Source organism: Gambusia affinis, linkage group LG06 (genome assembly GCF_019740435.1).
Source record: "Gambusia affinis linkage group LG06, SWU_Gaff_1.0, whole genome shotgun sequence".
Taxonomy (NCBI): domain Eukaryota; kingdom Metazoa; phylum Chordata; class Actinopteri; order Cyprinodontiformes; family Poeciliidae; genus Gambusia; species Gambusia affinis.
Genome location: NC_057873.1, coordinates 3228668 through 3249081, shown reverse-complemented (window position 1 = coordinate 3249081; position 20414 = coordinate 3228668). Strand labels below are relative to the sequence as shown.

The 20414-nt window shown below is 38.3% G+C and overlaps 2 protein-coding genes across 4 annotated transcripts; one reads left to right on the top strand and one right to left on the bottom strand.

Annotated features, from left to right (window-relative positions):
* Nucleotides 1-3090: 3090 nt before the first annotated feature.
* Nucleotides 3091-12959, top strand: kcnk6 (potassium channel, subfamily K, member 6). The gene is made up of 3 exons (XM_044120125.1): nt 3091-3473; nt 6907-7299; nt 11559-12959. The coding sequence occupies exons 1-3, from the start codon at nt 3158-3160 to the stop codon at nt 11798-11800; spliced, it is 951 nt and encodes a 316-aa protein (XP_043976060.1). The 5' UTR covers nt 3091-3157; the 3' UTR covers nt 11801-12959.
* Nucleotides 12960-15779: 2820 nt separating this feature from the next.
* On the bottom strand, nt 15780-19768 carry sertad3 (SERTA domain containing 3). Of its 3 annotated transcripts, none has more exons than XM_044120140.1 (2): nt 19598-19768; nt 15780-16556 (listed from the first exon to the last, which is right to left on the bottom strand). In XM_044120140.1, the coding sequence occupies exon 2, from the start codon at nt 16553-16555 to the stop codon at nt 15818-15820; it is 738 nt and encodes a 245-aa protein (XP_043976075.1). In that variant the 5' UTR covers nt 16556; nt 19598-19768; the 3' UTR covers nt 15780-15817. The 3 variants fall into 3 exon arrangements, with proteins under 3 accessions (XP_043976075.1, XP_043976073.1, XP_043976074.1); XM_044120138.1 differs by lacking the exon at nt 19598-19768 and adding an exon at nt 18793-19128; XM_044120139.1 differs by lacking the exon at nt 19598-19768 and adding an exon at nt 18848-19128.
* Nucleotides 19769-20414: the final 646 nt, after the last annotated feature.

Genomic DNA, 20414 nt, shown 5'->3' with positions numbered 1-20414 from the left:
TGTCTGCTGTTTGTGTTCACTTAATTAATGGGTCACCAGTGGAGAACTTTGGTGGTCAAGCTGCGGTTCGGGGGCCATTTGTAGCCCCTGGACTGACTTTGTGTGGCCCACCCCACCACAATTCAAGAATGAATAAAGTAAATCAGGGAAAAATTGGGACTTTTAATTTGAAATCTAATTACAAAAATGTTAGATTCAACACAAAGTGACAATCTTTTCCAAACTTTCTGCTTTGCTTCTGTTGTCATGGTAACTACTCATTGACTTGTACTTTAAAGTACACCTTATTGCACCCAAATCTGCTTTTGTTTGTTTTGTTGAAACTTGGCTAAATACAGAAGAGATTTTTGGCCGTATTGGAATTGGTTTGTTTCACAAAACTGCAAAGGAACATATGATCAACAAACTGGATGCTTCTACTGCTGGAAACCACGAAGAAGCCGACAGGAAGTGGTAGGCAGACAAAAGCATGGGAAGTTTCTTAATGACTTTTTGTGTGAACACACTTATTCACATGTGATTTTAATTGTGTTTCTTACTTACTGGAAACACATGAATGCTAAATCGTGTTTTTTAGACATTTGTAATGGACAGGCAGCTAATATTCCTTTCACATCTGGGTTATAATAGTTTTGGGCTTTTTGTTACAGTTTGATTTTATTTCATTTTGACTTTTTGCTCGTCTAATTCAGTTATTTTTTGCTAGTTTGTCAGAGTGTGTTTGCTTGTTTATTAGTTACCGTTAGTTAAATATCGTTTAGGTTTTATTGTAATTATAGTTTTAATATTTTTATACTTTGGTTAATTTTTAGGTGCAGAATTTTTAAATGTCGGAGGATTCCGATTATTTGTAAATGAATTGGCTAATAAATAAAAAAAAATTTATTGAATTATTGTTGAACAACCAATTGATTCTGGTGTTTTCAGCCAACTTTTGCGGACTAGCATAGCATAGCCGCTAGGAGGAGTATAAAGTGCCATAATTTACCAACTACTGATGTAAACTACTTGTGTGGAAAAAAAATTAATCTCACTTCAGTTTGGAAGGCTAATAAACAGAATAATAAACAACGTAAATTATTATATTATATTAAATTATAATGTGTCCTAGCTTTATAAATGCATGATAAAGTTCCAGTAGGTTATTTCAGTAAAAAAAAATTTCTCAATGTAGGATTTTTAGTTTTATTTAACTATAATCATGTTTCACATGTCACCATAAAAATCTCCAATAGTACGTAAAAAATAAATGTAAAAAATTTGCTAGATTTGTCACTAACTTTGCAATAGTCCTTCTGTTGTCCTAACTAAAGCCCTGATTAGTCCCTGTGTTCATCCCCACGTTTAGCCACGCCCATCTGCGTTTCCAGGCTCCGCCCACTTTGGGGGACTTTGCCAAGAATTTGGAGGTGGAGCTATGCTTTCGAAGCGTGAAAGTTAAGTGGAAGATAAAGGATAAATTAAATTGTTTGTGTCAAATTAAATTAAAAGAATATTTAAGCAGGCTAGATGGCATAAATCCCATAAAATAAAATAATTCTTCAGTTTACTAAAAGAAATCACTTAAAAGCTAAAAACAATAATATTACGTGGTTTATGTCTTTAAAGTGAACTAAATTCACTTTAGTTTGATGCTAAATTCAAACTAAACTTAAATTCTTTAGTTTGTTTTCTCCCAAACTATCACTGTGTTTTATCATTGCCATTTGTATGTTTTTTAATGTATTAGAGCAGGAATCTCAGATAAAATGTGACTAAAACTATATTTTTCCTTTTAAAAATAGCTGGAAAATCCCAAGTAATAAGATTAAATCTTTATCTTGTAAACAAACTGCAATGTGGGTCTGATTCTCTGAACCCTGGAGGCAAATAAACAGAAACACTGTGTGACATTTTGAACCGGGTCATCTTAGAACATGTTGACGTGTTTTCATTTGCTCCAGTTTCAAATCCAGGAACAATCTGCTGCACTTAGACTGTCTGACACTACTCAGACTGATTCATTTACCTCCAGTGTTTGTCAGCAGCATCTCTGATCAGCGAAGCCCTTTGTAAAACGTTCCTGTCCTCAGTCAGAGCCGCCATCTTGATAAAAGATTCCCTGCAGAAAACAAGCCGACCTGACCTCACTATTTACTCCATGAGTCACTTCATAAACTATCAGACCAACAGCAGAGATTTCTAGCAGAAGATATTAGAGCTTTGTTTCACTATGGAGATAAATTGGGGCCATAAATTTTTTTTGAAGAGAAAAAAAGGAACTGAAAAACAACAGTTTGAAACTGAAACACTTTCGAAACAGATGGAGGAGAAACGTGAACCAACCTATGAAACTTAATTGGGGCCATAAATCTGGTTCAAAACAAAATGTAAAAAAATATTTGAAATTAAAACATTTTTGAAGCTGAAAATAAAAGATTTGAAAATGAAATAGTTAAAAAAAATAATAAATTGATTTTTTTTCGTTTCAGTTTTTCTTTCCTGTGAACAAACGCTGTAGCTCCAATTTAGCTCCATACAAAACTTTGATATTTTGTTCCAAAACTGTCCAAATTCTCAAAAAGTTCATAGGCCATTGCAGATAGAAAAGAAAAAGTATATATATATATATATATATATATATATATATATATATATATATATATATATATATATATATATATATATATATATATATATATATATATATATATATATATATTCTAGAAATATTTTGGAAATGAATATCAACATTTCGGACTTCTTTCTAGCAAATTTTCAATTTTTCAACCCTAGAAATTTTAAATTTTTTCATTTTTGTTTTCTAGAAAATTTCTGAGATTATTCTAAAAAGTTTATTTTTTCTGGTACATTTTCAACAAACGTAGAAATCTCTAAATGTCTAACTGTTTTGGCAGAAATTTCCTCCTCTGTTTATTTTTCTATCTGTAATGACCATAACGCGCTGTCATAATTAGCTATTTAATTTTTTCACTTCCCAAACTGCCCGCAGTCGCCATCAGACGAACCTGTGCAGCCGCCATGTTGGCCCCGCCCCCTCCCCGCCGGTGGGAGGCGTTGGACCAATCAGGCCGGCCCCCTGAGGGTTTCAATCTCCGCGCGGCGCAGACGGGAAGCAGTCCGAGCAGATCCGCCGACGAGCCGCCGACGAGCCGCCATGCCCTCCGCCAGTAAGTCGTGGCTGCTGCTCAGCGGCTTCGTGCTCTTCTACATCATCTACCTGCTGTTCGGGGCGCTGGTTTTCTCCAGCATCGAGCGGCCGGCGGAGGACGAGCTGCGCCGGGACACGGAGCGGCTGAAGGAAGCCTTTCTGAACCAGAGCTGCGTCAGCGCCGCGACCCTAGAGCTGTTCCTCAGCAGAGTCCTGGCCGCCAACAAGCACGGCGTGTCCGTCCTCAGGAACTCCTCCGGCAGGTCCAACTGGGACCTGGCGTCCTCCATGTTCTTCGCAAACACTCTCGTCACCACTGTAGGTGAGTCCGCGAAACTTTGCGGGTTTTACGCGTGACGCAAGCCAAACAAACGGTGAGGAAATGCTCGTTATTCTACCTTAAATACAATTAAATGACCTGAATTTAAGATTCCTAAAAGTGTCAAATTGTGTTCACTGAAAAGAAAAGGGAGCTACAGCGTAAAATAAAATGTTAATTTGTTCAAATCTGTCCAATTAAGTTTGTTTAACATGATAACTTTTATGAACTTAACACGTTTACTTGGATAAACATGACATTTTTAAGTTGGGTCATCTGCTTGCTTTATTTTTTTAGTGTAGTTTTGTCTCTTTTTTTGCCACGTGTCCTGGATATTTATAACGAAATGCAGCTGCGTGATCTTATGGAAAGTTTTTGACACTGAAGCCAAAAACTACAACAGAGCTGATATTTGGCGACCAAAATTTTTGTTTTTTCGAAACACTCATAATTGTTTGACCTAAATATGTCAACTTGGTACCAATTTAAGGCATTACTGGCTTTTTTTAGTGTTTAATTCCAGTATTTCATCAAGCTTATTGTCTTAATTGGGGCAATTTAGTTCCAATTTAGAAAGTAAAGGTCTAATTTAAGAAGTCGCTTCCTTAGATTGCAGAAAAAGTGGATTATGCTGTTGGTGGGAGGATTAATATACTTCATTAAACTTTACATTTATTGTTTTTTAGTGTCTGTGCTGCTTTGTTTCCCACTGAGAAACAAATATTCAACTCTGAAATAGATTTTTCCGTTACAGACAAGGATCTGGTTTTAAATTGTATTTTTGGTTTATACTTTATCTTCATAACTGAAACTATGAACTGAACTTGAATTGCTGCTCTTTGCTCTCCTGCAGCTTTAGTTTGGTTCGTTAAGCTCATGGTGTTAAATATAATCTCTTGTAGTTTTAAGAGTTTCCTGAACACGATGAGTTTAGAAAACAAGTTGCCATCATTTATGTTTCAGGACTTTTGGCCCTGGTTTTCAATGCACTTCCTGTTTCCACAGGAAGTTGAGGCAGCTGCTGATAAGATGGGCTGCAGAATAGTTTGACATTTTTGCTTCTGTGCTGCCAGGATGGAAAGCGACTCCCTTTGTAAACAATTTAGAAGCAAGTTTCATAATGTTTCTGAAAATAACCAGATGGAAATTTATCTGTAACTGCAGAAAAACTGGAGGGAAGACATTCAGTGATTCACCTCTGAATATTTCAGTGTTAATCTATAGAAAAAAATAATAATTTTACCTAACATGTAAATTTAAGTGGCTGTAATATTTCCGTCTGGTTCAATAAACGCATAAAAGTTGTTTTGTACCTTTTATAGCAGGGGTCTCAAACTCCAGTCCTCGAGGGCCGCAGTCCTGCAACTTTTAGATGTGCGTCTGCTGCACCTCACCTGAATAGAATAATTAAGGCTCTGGAGAACTGATCTACACAAGGTGGAGGTAATTAAGTCATTTCATTCAAGCGTTTTTGTACCTGTGGCACATCTAAAAACTGCAGGACTGCGGCCCTCGAGGACTGGAGTTTGAGACCCCTGTTTTATAGCATGAACCTCCAGCTGAGCTAAGTGGGTGAATTGACTCTCATTCTAGTTGCCTAGCAACAACCTGCTGGGTAACTGGCACAGCAGCAGTTTTAAGTTTTATTCCAGTTTGCCTCATAACTGATTAAAAATGATGTTAAAGACGTGGAGTGAATCTGGATAAGAGACCAGTTTCACATTATTTAAAATATTTTTAAAAACTGATTATCTGTTAACTTCTACATTTTCTTTATTACTTACATTTTTAGTTTCTGTTTAACATTAAATAAAATTTTTCACTGGCTAACTTTTTCTCGTTTTTTTTTTTTTTTTTTTTTAATTTTTAGCTTACTTTTTTCTTTTCTTTTATTCGGTTTTTCAGTGGTTAACTTTTTTTTTTGCATTAAGTTTTAGTTTTTAACTTATGGAATTTTTTTCAGTAACTGAATTTTTTTATTTTAGCTTTGTTTAACTTTTAAAATTTCCAGTGGCTACTTTTTTAAAATTATTTGTTTTTAGCTGCTGTTTAACTTTTTTAAATGAAAATTTTCAGTGGCCCACTTTATTTTTATTAAAATTTTTTTTCCTTTTTAAATTGTTCTGGTTTTTTTTATTTAAAAAAACAACTTTACACCAGCTGCCACTTTTCTTACAAAAAGCAAAACATTGGGAACGTCTACAGGTTCAGTTCTTAATCTGCATGTGAAATATTGAATCATCTGCTGGATGGAAGCTGAAATATCTCATTACTGACTAAAAAAATCCCTGTTTCAGCTTCTCAAGTTTTGAAAGAAGTCTGTGACGCTGCTGCATGTTTTCCTATCTTCGTTGCAAGACGCAGCGTTATCTTGGTCAACTGCTGCTGAGATAGTCGCTGTCGCAGACATGCTGCTGTAAAACGCTCACATGCTCACTGAGGAAATGCAAATTCATGCATGAAGCAGAACAGAGAAGATCTTTGTTTGCCCGCTTGGTGTTCTACGTTTTCTTCTTATGCGTTTTAAATGAAGACGAGAACAAAAGCGGAGTCATGGCAACCCGCAGTGATCAGACGGCGGCCGCGTGATTTTTGTTTGTCCGTTACTGTTGCCATGTTTCTGCTGGTTGCCATGGACTCTGGGTGTAGAGCTGCAGACGAACCAGCTGCAGGAGAAATGTGCAACCAGTTTGCACTAAAGTGAGACTTTACAGCCTCACTGTCATTCACGCGCTGAGCGAAAGGAAACCGAACAGCTGGAGGTCTGAGCTGAAATCCTGACTTTGAACTGCATAATTATCATGTGATGTCAAACGTCTGGGAGCTTTGTAACTGACGGCCATCTTGGTAGGCAGTTGCTATGACAACAGTAAGAGCTAGCTCTCGCCTCGTTCATTTCCGACTTCTAGACAATAGAAATATTTTAGTGTTTGTACAATACAGTTGGGTGATTCTTTTCAGTGGCTGCCCTTTCTTGGTGAATTTTTGGTTAAAACATGTTTTGTTTAGTTTTTTTCCATTCAGTGGGTAGAAAATCAGAAAATTTCCTCATGTAGGAATGGAAATGATCCATAATGTAGTTAAAGTGCAGCGTATTAAAATACTCCTAAAAGTACATAATTAAAAAAAATACTCAAGTAAATGTAACTAGTTACTACCTGCCTCTGGTAGTAACTAGTTACTTTTAGGTGGAAGTAAATGTGCTAAACGTTTTCAAAAAAAGCTAAATGAAAAATTAGCGCATTAGCTGTTAGCGTAGCCACCACAGCTAGCATCTAATTACCTCGTTCTAATCATCTAGTTGAGACTTTGTGACCTGTTGCTTCTTAATAACATTTCTGAAAGTACAATGTTGTAAAAAATACTCCTGAAAGTAGGAGAATTAAAAAGTTCCTCCAGTAAATGTAAGCAGCAGCTCTGGTTGGTGTCGTTGCAGGTTACGGCCACCCGACCCCCCTGTCTGACGCTGGGAAAGCGTTCTCCATCGTCTACGCGCTGATAGGCGTTCCCTTCACCATGCTGGTGCTGACCGCCTGCGTCCAGAGGGTCATGCAGCCTCTGGTCCTCGCCCCGGTCGGCCTCCTGCAGCGCTCCGGCCTCAAGCCGCGGCCGGCCACCGTCGTCCACTTCCTGCTGCTCCTGGCGGCGGTGGTGCTGTGCTGCATCCTGGCGCCGGCCGCCGTGTTCAGCGCCCTGGAGGCGTCCTGGACGTTCCTGGACAGCGTCTACTTCTGCTTCATATCGCTGTGCACCATCGGGCTGGGGGACTTCGTCCCGGCGGCGCGGCCCGGCCAGCCTTACAGAGCGCTGTACCAGGTGGCCGTCATGGGTGAGTTCAGCTGTTTACAACTGCAGCGATAAAATGATCTCATGTTTGCTTTTATGCAGAAACGCAAAAATATTACCAACTATTTTTGGTCTCAGTTTTACTGCAAATACCTCAGCAAAAACAAAACTGAGTAACTTTTCAGCAACAGAAATCACTTGTTTTAAGGCCGTTGCCTAGCAACCCAGTTTAGTCCCATCAGATTATTTCACTTATAAGATGTGAAAAATGTCTGGTTGCAAGTGAAATCATCTTCTAGTGGAACTGAAACTTTTTCTCTTTATATTGAGGATTTATTGACTACAAACAAAAACTCTTATTTCCTGTTTAATCGTTACTCGTAAATTACTTTTGTCTTTTTGAAAGTGTTCCAAGATATTTACACTTAAAAAAACCAAACCGCTGGGTATTTTGTGTTTGTAGTTGCAGTGTAGGATGAAGTTCCCGTTTCAAACCGCAGACTGTTTGGTTAGGAGGCGCTGCCTCTTCATCATCATCATCATCATGTTTACTGAGCTCTGGTTCAACAAAGATCTGGTGGCAAACAAAACGGACGGTTTAAAACCCAGAGAAAAATATGAAAATACTATTGGTGTCACTCGATTTAACATTTTAAATGGTTTCCATAGTAACTGGTGAATGTTTAACAGCTCAGTGTAAATCTGTTACCAGGTTTAATGACGCTGTCATCGAACAAATGAAAGGATACAAACATCAATCCAGACGGTTTAGTTTGTTTTCTAAACATTAGTTGGATTTTATTGTGAAAATGATCATAAATATTCACTCCTAGTTGTTTTGTTGGCTTTCTGCTAACATCTGCTCATGTAAACTTCATCCGGCGACATGAAGTTTGAGTTTACTGAGGATTTTGTTGCTCTGTTAGACTGGAGCTGCTCTCCAGTTTATCACCAGTTTGGTGGAAAATCCCCAGAGCGAGTCGTGGATGTTGTCATCTTAATGACTGAAAGATGTTTAGGGGGTGTTTATTACTTTGTGTTTCGGTGTGAAGCCGACGGTTCAGATGGTCTCTGTTTTTACCTCAGAGGTGAGAAGTGACGCCTCTCTGCTTCTCTTTTTCCTCTGCAGCATTAAAGAAGCCACTTCCTCTTTAATCTGACCTGAAATTACTTCCTTTCTCTTTGTAAACATTTTGTGTTTTCATTACAAGCATTAAAATTAAACAGTTTGGATTCTTTTAAGAAAAAGTTTATGCCGTTTTCTTAAAAAATGTAAACTTATTTTTTAACTCTAACAAATAGTTGGAAAAACTTTAGGAATCAGTTTTTATTTTATGATGTCAAAGAAAAGTAATGGGCTGCACAGTGGTGCAGTTGGTAGAGCTGTTGCCTTGCAGCAAGAAGGTCCTGGGTTCGATTCCCGGCCCGGGGTCTTTCTGCATGGAGTTTGCATGTTCTCCCTGTGCATGGTGGGTTCTCTCCGGGTTCTCCGGCTTCCTCCCACTGTCCAAAAACATGACTGTCAGGTTAATTGGTCTCTAAATTCTCTAGGTGTGTGTGTGTGTGAATGGTTGTGTGTCCTGTATGTTTTCTGTGTTGCCCTGCGACCGACTGGCGACCTGTCCAGGGTGACCCCGTGACCCCGCCTCTCGCCTGGAACGTAGCTGGAAAGGAACCAGCAACCCTCCCGACCCCATTAGGGACGAAGGGTGAATCGAAAATGGATGGATGGATGGAAGAAAAGTAATCATATAATTAAAAACAGGATGTCAGTTTAGGTGTTGATAGATTTTCTTTTTTATACGACAGAGTATTCGGGCAAAAATTGCAAAAATCATTGTGAGGAAAAAAGTCGTAGAAGAATCAAGTTGTAATAGTCGTACGACAGAAAGTCGCACCGCTAGCGTAACGAGAAAAATGACGGTTATGAGGATAAAGTGTGAAAATAAAGTCAAGTGCCAAAGTTAAAAAGTACAAGAATAAGAAAATGTGAGGAAGAAGTTGTAGAAGAATCATCGTTTAGAAGAACAGTGACGTTACGAGAACGGTCGTGACGTTGGAGAAATGTCGCAACATTTCCTGAGAGTCTTGAGAATAAAGTGTGAAAATAAAGTTATACGACGGTTAAAACAAAAACCAACATAAGAATTAAAATTCAGTACAGATGAAGGGGAAGAAAGTCTTATGATAAAAGTGTCTGTATTTTCCTCTTTTCACTGTAGGCTGCAGAACCGGCCTGGTTCTGTAGAAAGCCCGTGTGTTTCTCTAGAAATGAATCCATGAATGTTTTCTATGAAACTTTTCACCTCAAACTCTCTGAACTTCCTGTGAACCTTTTTGAGTTTTTCTGCATCAGCTGCTCGGGGCGGACGTTTTTCTCCGTCGTGTTTTGGCTGGAAGCCGAGCGCTTCACACGCAGCAGCCATGTTGGTTCCGACGGACAGACGGGATTATGTAACATCAGAATAACATCAGATTAACTTTGAACAGGATTGGAAGGTGCAGAATGTGACTTGCTGCTCTGGAGGCCATGACGGTTTCCTTTACCACTGAAGTTAAAATATATTTACTTGTTGTTTATTCCATGTTCACATCATTTGATCTGCAAAACGACCAGATTCTGACTTTCTGCAACACTTTTGCTTCAATCTGGGGGGAATTTAAAAACTCCTGAACCGCTGTTTGAGTTTTGCTGCTGAGTAAATATTTTTAGGACGAATTGTGGAGTTTGAACAGTCAAAGTCCTGAAATAGTTTCCCAGATTCCTTTAAAACAAAGTAGCTTGATTCTCCTGTTTCTCTGAGTAATTTAAGGTCATTGCTGAGGAATCACTTTAATGTGATGGAGGAAAAATTCTTTTCTTCTTTAATTAAGGGAGGAAAATAATCAGAGCATTTATTTTCAGTAAATGTTTTAAAGGTAAATAAAAAGGACCAATTTAGATTTTTTTTTTTTAAAGTTTGTTTTCCTAAGATTCTAGATTTTAATAAAAATGTTTTTAAACATGCACTTAATATCTCAATAACATTGACTTGACTTTTTAATAATTACTAGTTGCTCAAACCTTCAAGTACTTTTTATATTAACATTAGTTCCAACAGCATTTAGCATAAGCTAATGCTAGCTCCAGTTCAAATTACACATCGGTCCTTGAAAGATGACGGCCATTTAGCGCAAATTTAGTTTTAACTTGTCCCTGTTCTTTTGTAAACGTTATTGATGGGAGAAAAAGGGAGAACCTTCACCCACTTCAAAATAAGAGCATGAATATAAACATCTACTTAATGACTCTTATCTGGTAACAAAACTCCAACACAGATGTGGAACTTTATTCAACTAAAACTTGAATAAAACAGTTTAGGTTTGATTTGAATAAATTAATTCAGAAGCTAAGTGTGCTAAATGTTTCTAAAGTTAGCTAAAGCGCTAATCAAATAAATTGTTGCATTAGTAGAAGTGTGACCACTGCACATTGTTCGATTGGGGATCAAAGTTGCAACATTTGTTACATTTTCAGATGCTTTTTTTGTTTTTTTACTCTGCACAGAGTCAAAAAAACCAAATGCTTTGGATAAACTGTTCTCCTCCTGGCCTGTGGGGGCGCTGCACCAAGAACCGCTGAAGGAAATTACACAAAGACCTCTGAACACACGGAGAGCAACTTCTTCATGGTGGTGTCAGATTTTAGCGGTTGTAGGATTTCTCCTTTGTCGTTGGTAAAAGACCACGAACCATTTCTCCTGCTAGCATTAGACTAATGTGTTTGCAGTCTTTTAATCTCCATGGCAACCATTCAGGTGTGTAAAACGCCTGGTTGGCCCTAGCCCCGCCTTTGTGGACGAAACTCCTCCTCTGAGCTGAAGTTTCTAATCTTCTGCCTCACAGAGCAACCCTCCACCACGCGACTCCTTCAGACTAGCCAGCAGCAATTAGCAAACGTCTAGTAGAACTGCTAAGCTCATTATAGGAGCTACTTCTCAGTGAAATACTGGTAAGAATGTTGTTAAAGGGTTAATATGGGAGCCATATTGGGATGACTTCCTGTAGGTGGAGTTTCAGAAAGAGCAGGAGCTTCTTAAAGAGACAGAGGCCCAATTTCAAGGTGTTAAATTACAAAGCCAAATTTCTTAAGTCACATTTGATGTAGATTATTTTAAAACTAAAGGTAACTTATTTTGCTATAAAAACAAAACACTTCCCCTTTAAACAATATATTTAGTCCAGTAATATCAGATTTTCTCAGGTTTTACAAAATCCCAACGTGAGACCAAGTTAAGACTTTTTCTGTTTTTGCTTTTCCAGTCTACCTGTTCATTGGTCTGATGATGATGTACCTCCTACTGCGGACCTTCCACAAGATGGCCGACGTCCACGGCCTGACCACGTTCTTCCAGCTACCGCGCTGCGAGGCGTCTCTGCTGGGCGACGACACGGAGCCGATCGTCGGCAACGACCCGACTCCGCCTTGCCCGAAAGACAAGGCCGCCGCCAAACCTCTGGATCCGGGATCCCAACCGTCGTACAACTCCATCAACAAAGGCTGAGCCGCCGGCGCCGGCGGGGGGGGAAGGATTTACCTCTGGAGAGCCGCTGGGCTGAATCTGAACTCTTGTTTTAATTTAATTCCAGAGGGATTGACACGAGCTTTAAGGTTCAGCCTGTTGGCGGATATAAAGTGTTAAAACCAAAGTTGGAACAGAAAAACTTGGTAAAAAGCACAGGAAGCTGTTTATACGTGTTAAACACTGGTGTTGATGTTTACAGTCTCTAAATGGGCACAAGACTTGGGTCGGTCTGCAGCTTTTTAACTAATTCACTTTGGTCCATTTGTACATTTTTGTTTTTGTGTCACATGTTTGGATTTCTAATACAGAACTAATGAGTAACGTTTTTATTTTAGCAGAACGTACATCCGGATCTGTCCGTTTGACTTTTGGATTATTATTAAATGAACGTCAGATTGTTTAACACGCAACGGATCTTCAGTCAAATCGGTTGGTTGCTTAGTAGAAAACTGACAGCATATTGAGGGCCGCTGTAGACGGGGGTGAAAGGGAATTTCTGCCAAAGAAAATTACATTTTGAGATTAATCTTAGAATTAAAAAAAGAAAAACTTGGACTTTTGCAAGAAAGAACTCATTTTGAAACTATTTGAGTTTCTAAAGTTGAAATTTTTCTGAGACCTCAAAATTTGAGTTATTCTGACTAAAGATCAACTTAAACTCAGAAATATTCAAATTTGACTTTTGAAATTCAAGTTTGTTTTTTTTTTCTAGAAAGTTTGAGATCTCAAATTTTCTTGTAACAAATTAAGAAAATTTTATATCAATCTCAAAATGTGAGTGGTTTTTGCCAGAAATTAATTTATATTTCTTTTTATTATTATTTTTTTTTTTTACAGTGGCCCCAGTACATGGTGTTAGAAAACAGAAGGGGGCGCTGTTTGTGTCATCTGCTGCCCCCTGGCGTCTGATTCGTCATGTTTGTGGGATCCATTGAAAACTGGAGCAAATGGTTTCAACACGGGGAATGAAGAGGCTGAACTCGTCCATGGCTGGTTCTGTGTAACTCGGTTTGAAGAAATACTTGAAATGCACTTTAATTAGTGAAATTAATGCAGAAGCTGCAGTGCTGAAATAATAACTGTTTTGTAACAGTTTAGCTAGTGCCTTAGTCATATTTAAATAAATGTTTTTCCTTAAGCCTGCTCCTGTCTGTTAAATATTTTATAAATGAGGATCCTTCTCATGTTTCAGTAGCAGACTAACATTATTTGATGTTTTATTGTCTCAATTGAACGGTTCTGCAGGAAGTGTCACTGAATCTGATCTAGAGGATTACGACAAGTTATGTTTCAACAGCAGGTCTCGATTCTCAATTTTTATTTTATTTTTCATTTTTGCTTCACCATTCACACTGTTGTTAAAATGTGAACACAATAAGACTGAAAGGTTGGATCCAAAGTGATTGACGGATGCAACTAGAGTTTGGACCAAAGCGACCAATGGAACAAAACCCCAGACTGAAGAAACCTAAAGAACGAGATCTTGGATTCAAGCGACTGATGGAAAGAGACCCTGCAATAAAAGCGACCAACAGAAAGAAATTTTGGAACCAAACTGATGGAACGAGACTCTGGAACCAAAGGAAGGAGATCCCAGATGCAAGAGGAACTAGATCCTATCGGCTCTTTAAAAACAACCAGCTGCGTATGTTTGCTGCACTGAGGATAAAAATGGCTCTTTGGCTTGAAAAGGGTCTTTGATTAAAAGCCTTGTGGCTTTGCAGAGTGACATTACTGAACTGTGAAACTGGATCCAACACAAGAACCACTAATTTAAATGTCATCGTCTCATGACCGCCGGAGAACAAAGATTGTTTTATTAAACTGGAGGTGAAGCTCACCACCCACCCTGGTCCTTCTATCTGTGGTAACGTGTCATTTTGTAATGTAATGGAGGAACTAAACATCAATTTTGAGCCATGGAAACTGAAGCACATGATCACCTTAAAGAAAGATGGAAAATACCAGGATGTATGGTAAACTTGGAGCTAAATGGAGACCAGTTGTCTGATATGTGTAACGTAGGATAACCACTCGCCATTCAGAGATTTTAAAATTTAGCTAGAATCAGTTTCATAAATTTAGTCTTTTTGGAATTGTGCCTCTAGTGGTTGCAGCAAATTTTAGTTCTGATATTTTTTCTGGACTTTATTGTTTGGATAATTATAACCTCTGGTTTTGGATGCTGTGCTACCAGGTTTTTAGCCTTTGCCTTTTCACTTTTGGACAGTTATGATTCGTAACCGTGGCAACGAGGTATTGTTTTAACTGGTTAGCATCTCAAAAGCTCAAGCAACACCTGAACTTTGACCCCCAAACCTCAGATGTAGAGGAGAAAGTTCAGACCTCCTCTTCCATCCATCAGTGTTACAGGATCGTATCCCCTACTCCAACATCTCTAACTATAGAACAGACAAACAGAAAGCTAAAGAGCCGTGGCAAAAGGAAGTGAGGTGGATTAGCAGAGCTGACAACTGATTATATCCTTGCTGCCTGCAAATTTAGCTGTTAGCTTTAGCATGAAGATCTTTAGCCAGCAGCTCTTCAGATTTATCCCAAGACGAGAAGAATTATGTTTTTTTTCTTTATCCCAGTCTTACACTTTTATATTACAATAAATTTAGGTTGATTTTGATTTTCAAGACACTTTAAATAACACAGCAAATGATACAAAAAGCTACACAATAATGGAAAATTTAAATATAAAGTAAAATGTTTTTTTTAATTCTTTATAATCTGGCTAAATGCACTGGTCTAGTCAAAGAATCATGCACTACTGAGATCACTTACAATAAAATCAATTTAAAATAATCAGCAATAATCATGTAACGTGTCAAATTGTAGTTCAAGAACCTCATTTAAAATTGTACGATTTACCTGTTAAGGTTGCTTCTAACTGCTAAATGTTTAAAAATCACACGATTTGCACTCCGATATTTTATTAAGAACATTTGTATTTGTAAAACTAAAGGGCTATAAAACAATAAAAGTACATAAATAAAGCAAAAAAAAAAACCTGAAAGTACATCAAAATAAAAAAGTACATAAGGTGGTACATTAATGCAGCATTAGTGATTTGTCCCTATGATATAACTTTAAATAAAACATTTTGTTTGCAACAAAAACTGTTTATAAATAGTCTGCAGAAAAGCTAAAACTTCAGACGTTTCGTGTTTCTTCAAACCATTTATCTCTGGGTTAAATGCTCAACAATTAAATATGAAATAAGTATGAAATGTCTAACAATAACAGAACATTTAAGAACAAAAACAGGACTTTTTGTTTCGTCGCTGCCTATTAAAAATACTAACATGGTTGAGGCAAATGCATATTACTGACAAAGTGCAAAAATGTAAAGTGAACCATTTAAAAACGTGTCAGCGCAGCTGGGATTCTTAGAGCCAATATGGCTGAAACTTTGCTGCTGAACGCTGACGGATCATCCAATGAGGAAGCAGTGTGTTAAGTAACAGTGCTGTGATTTAAAAAGACAGAAAACAACTTCAAGTTGAACTATTACGGAAACTGAAAGTAACAGACGCCCGACATGTTTAGGAAAACAGCTGAAATATTCCCAACACAAAACTTCCCGACTTCTTCACAGAAGATCTGAGCCATAATGTTTCAGCCACATGATCAGAACCGACATCTGGCGCCATCTTCTGGTCGGGTCCCGGTACTGCTCACGCTTTAGACACGTAAAGCTGCAGCTTCCTGGCTCATGATCCACCGAGTCACTGCTTAGCAATGAAGAAACGGCTCATCCTACAGATTTTACTGCGACTCGGTTTTATTTTAAACCAAAAGCTGCCGAAGTTCCTCCTGCCCCGTTTTTACATTTCATTTGGATTCCTATGACTTTCTAAACCCTGTAATGCACTATTCTTTGAGTTCATGTAGAAAATTTGTAAAAATAAGCATTTCTTTTCTTCTGAATTCAGTCCACTAACTTAAGATGGAAGTTTTTTTAGTTTTTATTTATTTTAGAGAAAGTCGTCAAGACTCCACCAAGATCTCCATCAGGTGCTCCAGCTCAAACGCTTCCCTGCTTTGATTAGGACCAGAGAAGGAGGCGGAGTCAGGTGAGGAAGACGAGGAAGAGGACGAGAGAGGACTGAAGGAGGAGAAGGAAGGCAAACACTTGAAGTTGGAGGAGGCAGAGGAGAACGGCGGCAGGTAGCAGATCAGCTCCTCTTCGGCCGGGTAGCCGACTCTCCCCAGCAGGGACGCGTCTACTTCCTGGAACAGATCCTCCATATTGACGTCGTTCACGTAGCCGGGTTTTGACGCGTCGCCGGCACTCTCTGGGACGTTCTCCAGGGACCGGAGAGGCGTCCGCGGAGCTGCCTGCGGGCCGCCGTCAATGGTGGAGTCCAGCGCAGTGAGGATGGAAGAAATGGCGGCTGAAAGGGAGAAGTCGGACTCCGCCGACCCCCAGTCCTCGTCCTCTGATGGACCGCGGTGTGTGGCCGGAGTCGCCGGTTCTCCGGACATTAAGGCAGAGTCCCGTGGCGACTCACCGTGTTTCTCCAGAGCGATCTGCCGCAGCGTGTTGGCGATGAGAACCGAGCGGCGCAGGCTGGGCTCCGGCAGCTCCTGGCCGCGCTGGTACTTGTTCAGCGACATGGAGAAGACGAACTGCCGCTGGCTCTCCCACGACGGGCTGCTCCGGTCCGACGCCTCCCCGTCCTCCAGGTCCAGTTTCCGTTTCTGACCTTTCAGAATCATCTTCATGCTGTGGAGGAAAGCAGAAACAGTTCAACATCCAACTAGGCCTGTCACCATAACAAATTTACTGCGATAAGTTTAGGCCTAATTTTTCTGGATGATATTTTGTCCCAGAAGTTGTTTTGGTCAATGTTGATATTGTTGTTTTGAGACCATTTTCAAGTACCGTATTTTTTGGACTATAAGCCGCTACTTTTTGTCTGCGCTTTGAACCATGCAGCTTATTGAGCTTATTCATGTTAGTTGATGCCACTCACCTTCTACAGATTGTTCATTTAACTACTTAAGCTTATTTACACAATTATAGAAATACATCAAGATGCAAATAACAAACAAACAATAACTTGATTCCTTTTTGAAAGAAGAAAATAAAAAATATTATCTAAAATACAACAAAACAGCTTTAGTAAATATCAACTTATTAAAACTTTAGAATTGAGGAGTTTTGGCTAAAACACATTTGCAGACGAAACTGTTTTTATTTTAAATGGAAATATAAATATACAAATACATACACTGTTTTGGCTTGTAATTACTGTTCTGATTACAACAAACTGCCTCTTTGGTTTGATTAACTGATTGCTAAATTAGCTGATGAATGTTTAAATGATCAATTACACCTATAAATAACATAAAATCTGCCATAAATGTTATAGTTTCTTTCAAGTGGAGCAACAAAGCTGGCTTATAAAACAAGAGGTCTCACTTTGACAAAATCTGCAGGTGTGTGTCTGTGTCTAAATAAACTGTTAAACCAGGACTGGAGTTTTTTTCCACTGATGACAGCAGGACTGTTGAAATCCAGTCCAACAGGACCGGTCCCTCCCAGGTTTTCAAACGGTTAAAATGTGCAGGAGCCTCTAACTGACTTGTTCATTTCAGCCAAGCGTGTTGAACCTGGAAAACACCTAAAGCATGTGGGACGCCAGCACCTGAGGACACAACTCAGGGGTCCCAAAGTCGGTCCTCAGGGGCCGGCGTCCTGCATGTTTCAGTTAACGCACCTGGATTAACACACCTGGATTAAATGATGGTTTGTTAGAGGCCTAAGAAGAACACTGACATGCTGAAAATGTTGTTACTACCAGGGAGGGAACTAAAGCATGCAGGATGCCAACTTTGGACCGCCCTGACACAACTGAATACAGGTATTAAAAATATATATTTATTTTCCTCCAATTGTGAAAACAAAAACATCCTTTCTTTGTAAGTTAGAATTACACCCTTATTTAAAACCTGCAACTTTTCCATTTTAGCATTTCTTGGTGTTCTATACTAAATGTTTTCAGATTTTTTCATCAGTTTTTGTGATATTTTGGGTGTTTGAGCTGAAAATGTCTTTCCAATTCTGAAGTAAAGATGTTTTTTTTTGTTGTTGTTGTTTTTGGTGTCAGGAAAATTTAATCTACTAACAGAAACTGAAAAAGGATCAAAAAAAGATTCTGAATTTACGATTTGAGATCAGAAATATCAGCGTCTCAGTATAAAATCGATGGGGAAAACTTTAGATTTTGTACAAATTCTGATTTGTATTTTAAACAATGAGAATATACTAAATTTGGGCTTCCTCTCATTTTATGTTGATTTTTGTCAAGAAAACTTGAAAAATGATCAAAATCAAATTCTATACCGTATGACTGAACACTGTTACAACAAATAAAAATAAAAAAACTAAACAAATAAATGGTGTATGGAAGAAATAAAACAATTGGTGTAGAATATCACATTATTTTTAAATAATGCAGTCAACCTAATGGAGGACAGAAATTAGTCATCTGTTGGCTTCTGCTTTACTGTGACTCAACATTCTTCATGACTCGTTTTTCTTAAGGTTTTCAAGTTTCAGGACAAATATAAACTAATTCAAAAACATTTCGTGGTTGTGATCATTTAATTCAAAAAGTGTAAAATCAGTGAAAGTTTCCCGAGGATTACATCTAATTACAGGTAAAATTTAAAGTTCAGAGTTGTAAACAGGTAGAGTGAGGATCGTTACCAGAAACCGTTTAAATTATATATTGTGATTTAGTCAAGTTTGTTTTGTTTCTTTTGAGTTTTTGGAGGCATTTTTGGTACTCTGGGAGCCGCTTTTTTTGAGACACAAGATGGGGGTTGATGCTGTAACGTTTGATTCATCGTGTGGGAGGGAAAAAAAATACCCTGCTATAAAGGAAACACTATATAAAATGATTTAAATAAACAACTCTAACATTTTATAAAAGAAAATAGCCACTTTTACTCACCCGGAAACCCAGGCTGTGAACTTGAAAAACTGTTTAAAAAGACAGTTAAACCGACCTGTTGAGTAGTTCCCTTCTCCCTCGGCGAGTTTCGTTGCTGCCGTTTAACTTTTAAACTCGTCGCAATTATTCACTTCGCTAAAAGGACGACCGATAAAACTTCGCTTTTATGTAACCAAAGTAATAATGAAAGGGAATTTAAACAGCGATATTTGAAACGGTGAAAAACGTTTAGATGTGCCGGAGCGCGGAGTCGGCTGAAACGAAAAGGGCAAGCTCCCGCCCGTGATTTGAGTTTCACGCCAGTCGCTTTACAGTTAGAGGCTGGATGTCGAAGGGCATTGTGGGTAATGGAGTTTAGTTGCGTAACATTCCACCAGATTTTTCCTTTACAAACAAGCTAATGTAACGCTACTTTATCCTATACAAATAACAAAATATCAGTATTAATATAAATAGTATATGGCGTTAAATCGCCATTGTTCCGAATAAACAGTTGGATATTATGTAATTTGCATAGCAGTAATTCCTGAATGACTGCGTGACCTCAAAAAAGGCATTTCCGTCGAAGTTCAGTATAAAACTACCAAAATTGTTACCTAATGGGGTCAGTCAATACATTTTCCACAGGACAATTTATAATTTATGACTTAAAAGCAAAAAATAATTAATAATATCGTTAAAATTAGCTATTTTTTATTTACCCTCCTTGTATGATTTTTAAAAAGGAAAGGAGGAGGTGTCCACGTCCACAAGGAAACTCATTTAAAATGAAGGGCTGTTATGGAAGCACAGGAAGAGACGTTACCTGAAAGCTGTGGCCCATATGAAGAAAAACTGTTCGTAAAATTAGCTCGAACTGAACAGAAACATGTCAAAGTTTCTGGTTTCGATTCTAATCATTAAGACTTCCAGCTTCATGAAGTCCCAGCAAGTCAAAAAACTAAGTACACCTCGCAGCAGCAAACGGAAAGAGGCGGGGACGGACTACTGTCAGTCACGTACCTTATTTGGAAATGGGACCATTGCACTCTGGAAGTGAAGGGGGCGCTATTTCCTATATTATCAGCGGTCTCCCATTTTTTATTTCCTTTTGAAATCGGTGATATATCTTCATCTCTAGGAAGGATTTTCACTCTCGGCATGTATTTGAACTTCTCTCTTTTATTTACTTCAGCGCAGCTCACAGTTTTTAACAAATTCCGTAGCTTTCTGTGTACTTCTAAATCTGCTTCCTAGTCGCATTTTCCGGGCCTGCTACGGCCTCTAGTGGCGAGGGGGTGGTAACACAACTAATATAATTACGTCACTAAACGAGAATACCACAAAGTCTATTTTTTTACTATTAATTTCGCGATTACTGGCAACGTAAAAGATAAATTATCTTCTAAAACACCATTTATGAGTTTGAGAATTTTTTACTTTTAAAATATTCTTTTATTATTGGTGTTATGCAATATTTTAAATTCCCCAGGGCTCTGAATTTTGCACTTTTATTTTCTGTGAGCCAAAATCATCAAAATTACAACAAATAGATGATTAAAATGTTTAACTCTCTGAAGTAAATGAGAAAATTAATACATTTTTCCCCATGTTCCAATTATTTGATATGTAGCAGCAGCACA

What these genes read in the sequence shown, in the direction of transcription:
- kcnk6 (XM_044120125.1), top strand. Translation starts at nt 3,158, where the DNA reads ATGCCCTCCGCCAGTAAGTCGTGGCTGCTGCTCAGCGGCTTCGTGCTC. An exon ending in CACTCTCGTCACCACTGTAG is followed by an intron (nt 3,474 to 6,906) that starts GTGAGTCCGCGA and finishes GTGTCGTTGCAG; the next exon opens with GTTACGGCCACCCGACCCCC. An exon ending in GTACCAGGTGGCCGTCATGG is followed by an intron (nt 7,300 to 11,558) that starts GTGAGTTCAGCT and finishes TTGCTTTTCCAG; the next exon opens with TCTACCTGTTCATTGGTCTG.
- sertad3 (XM_044120140.1), bottom strand. Translation starts at nt 16,555, where the DNA reads ATGAAGATGATTCTGAAAGGTCAGAAACGGAAACTGGACCTGGAGGAC.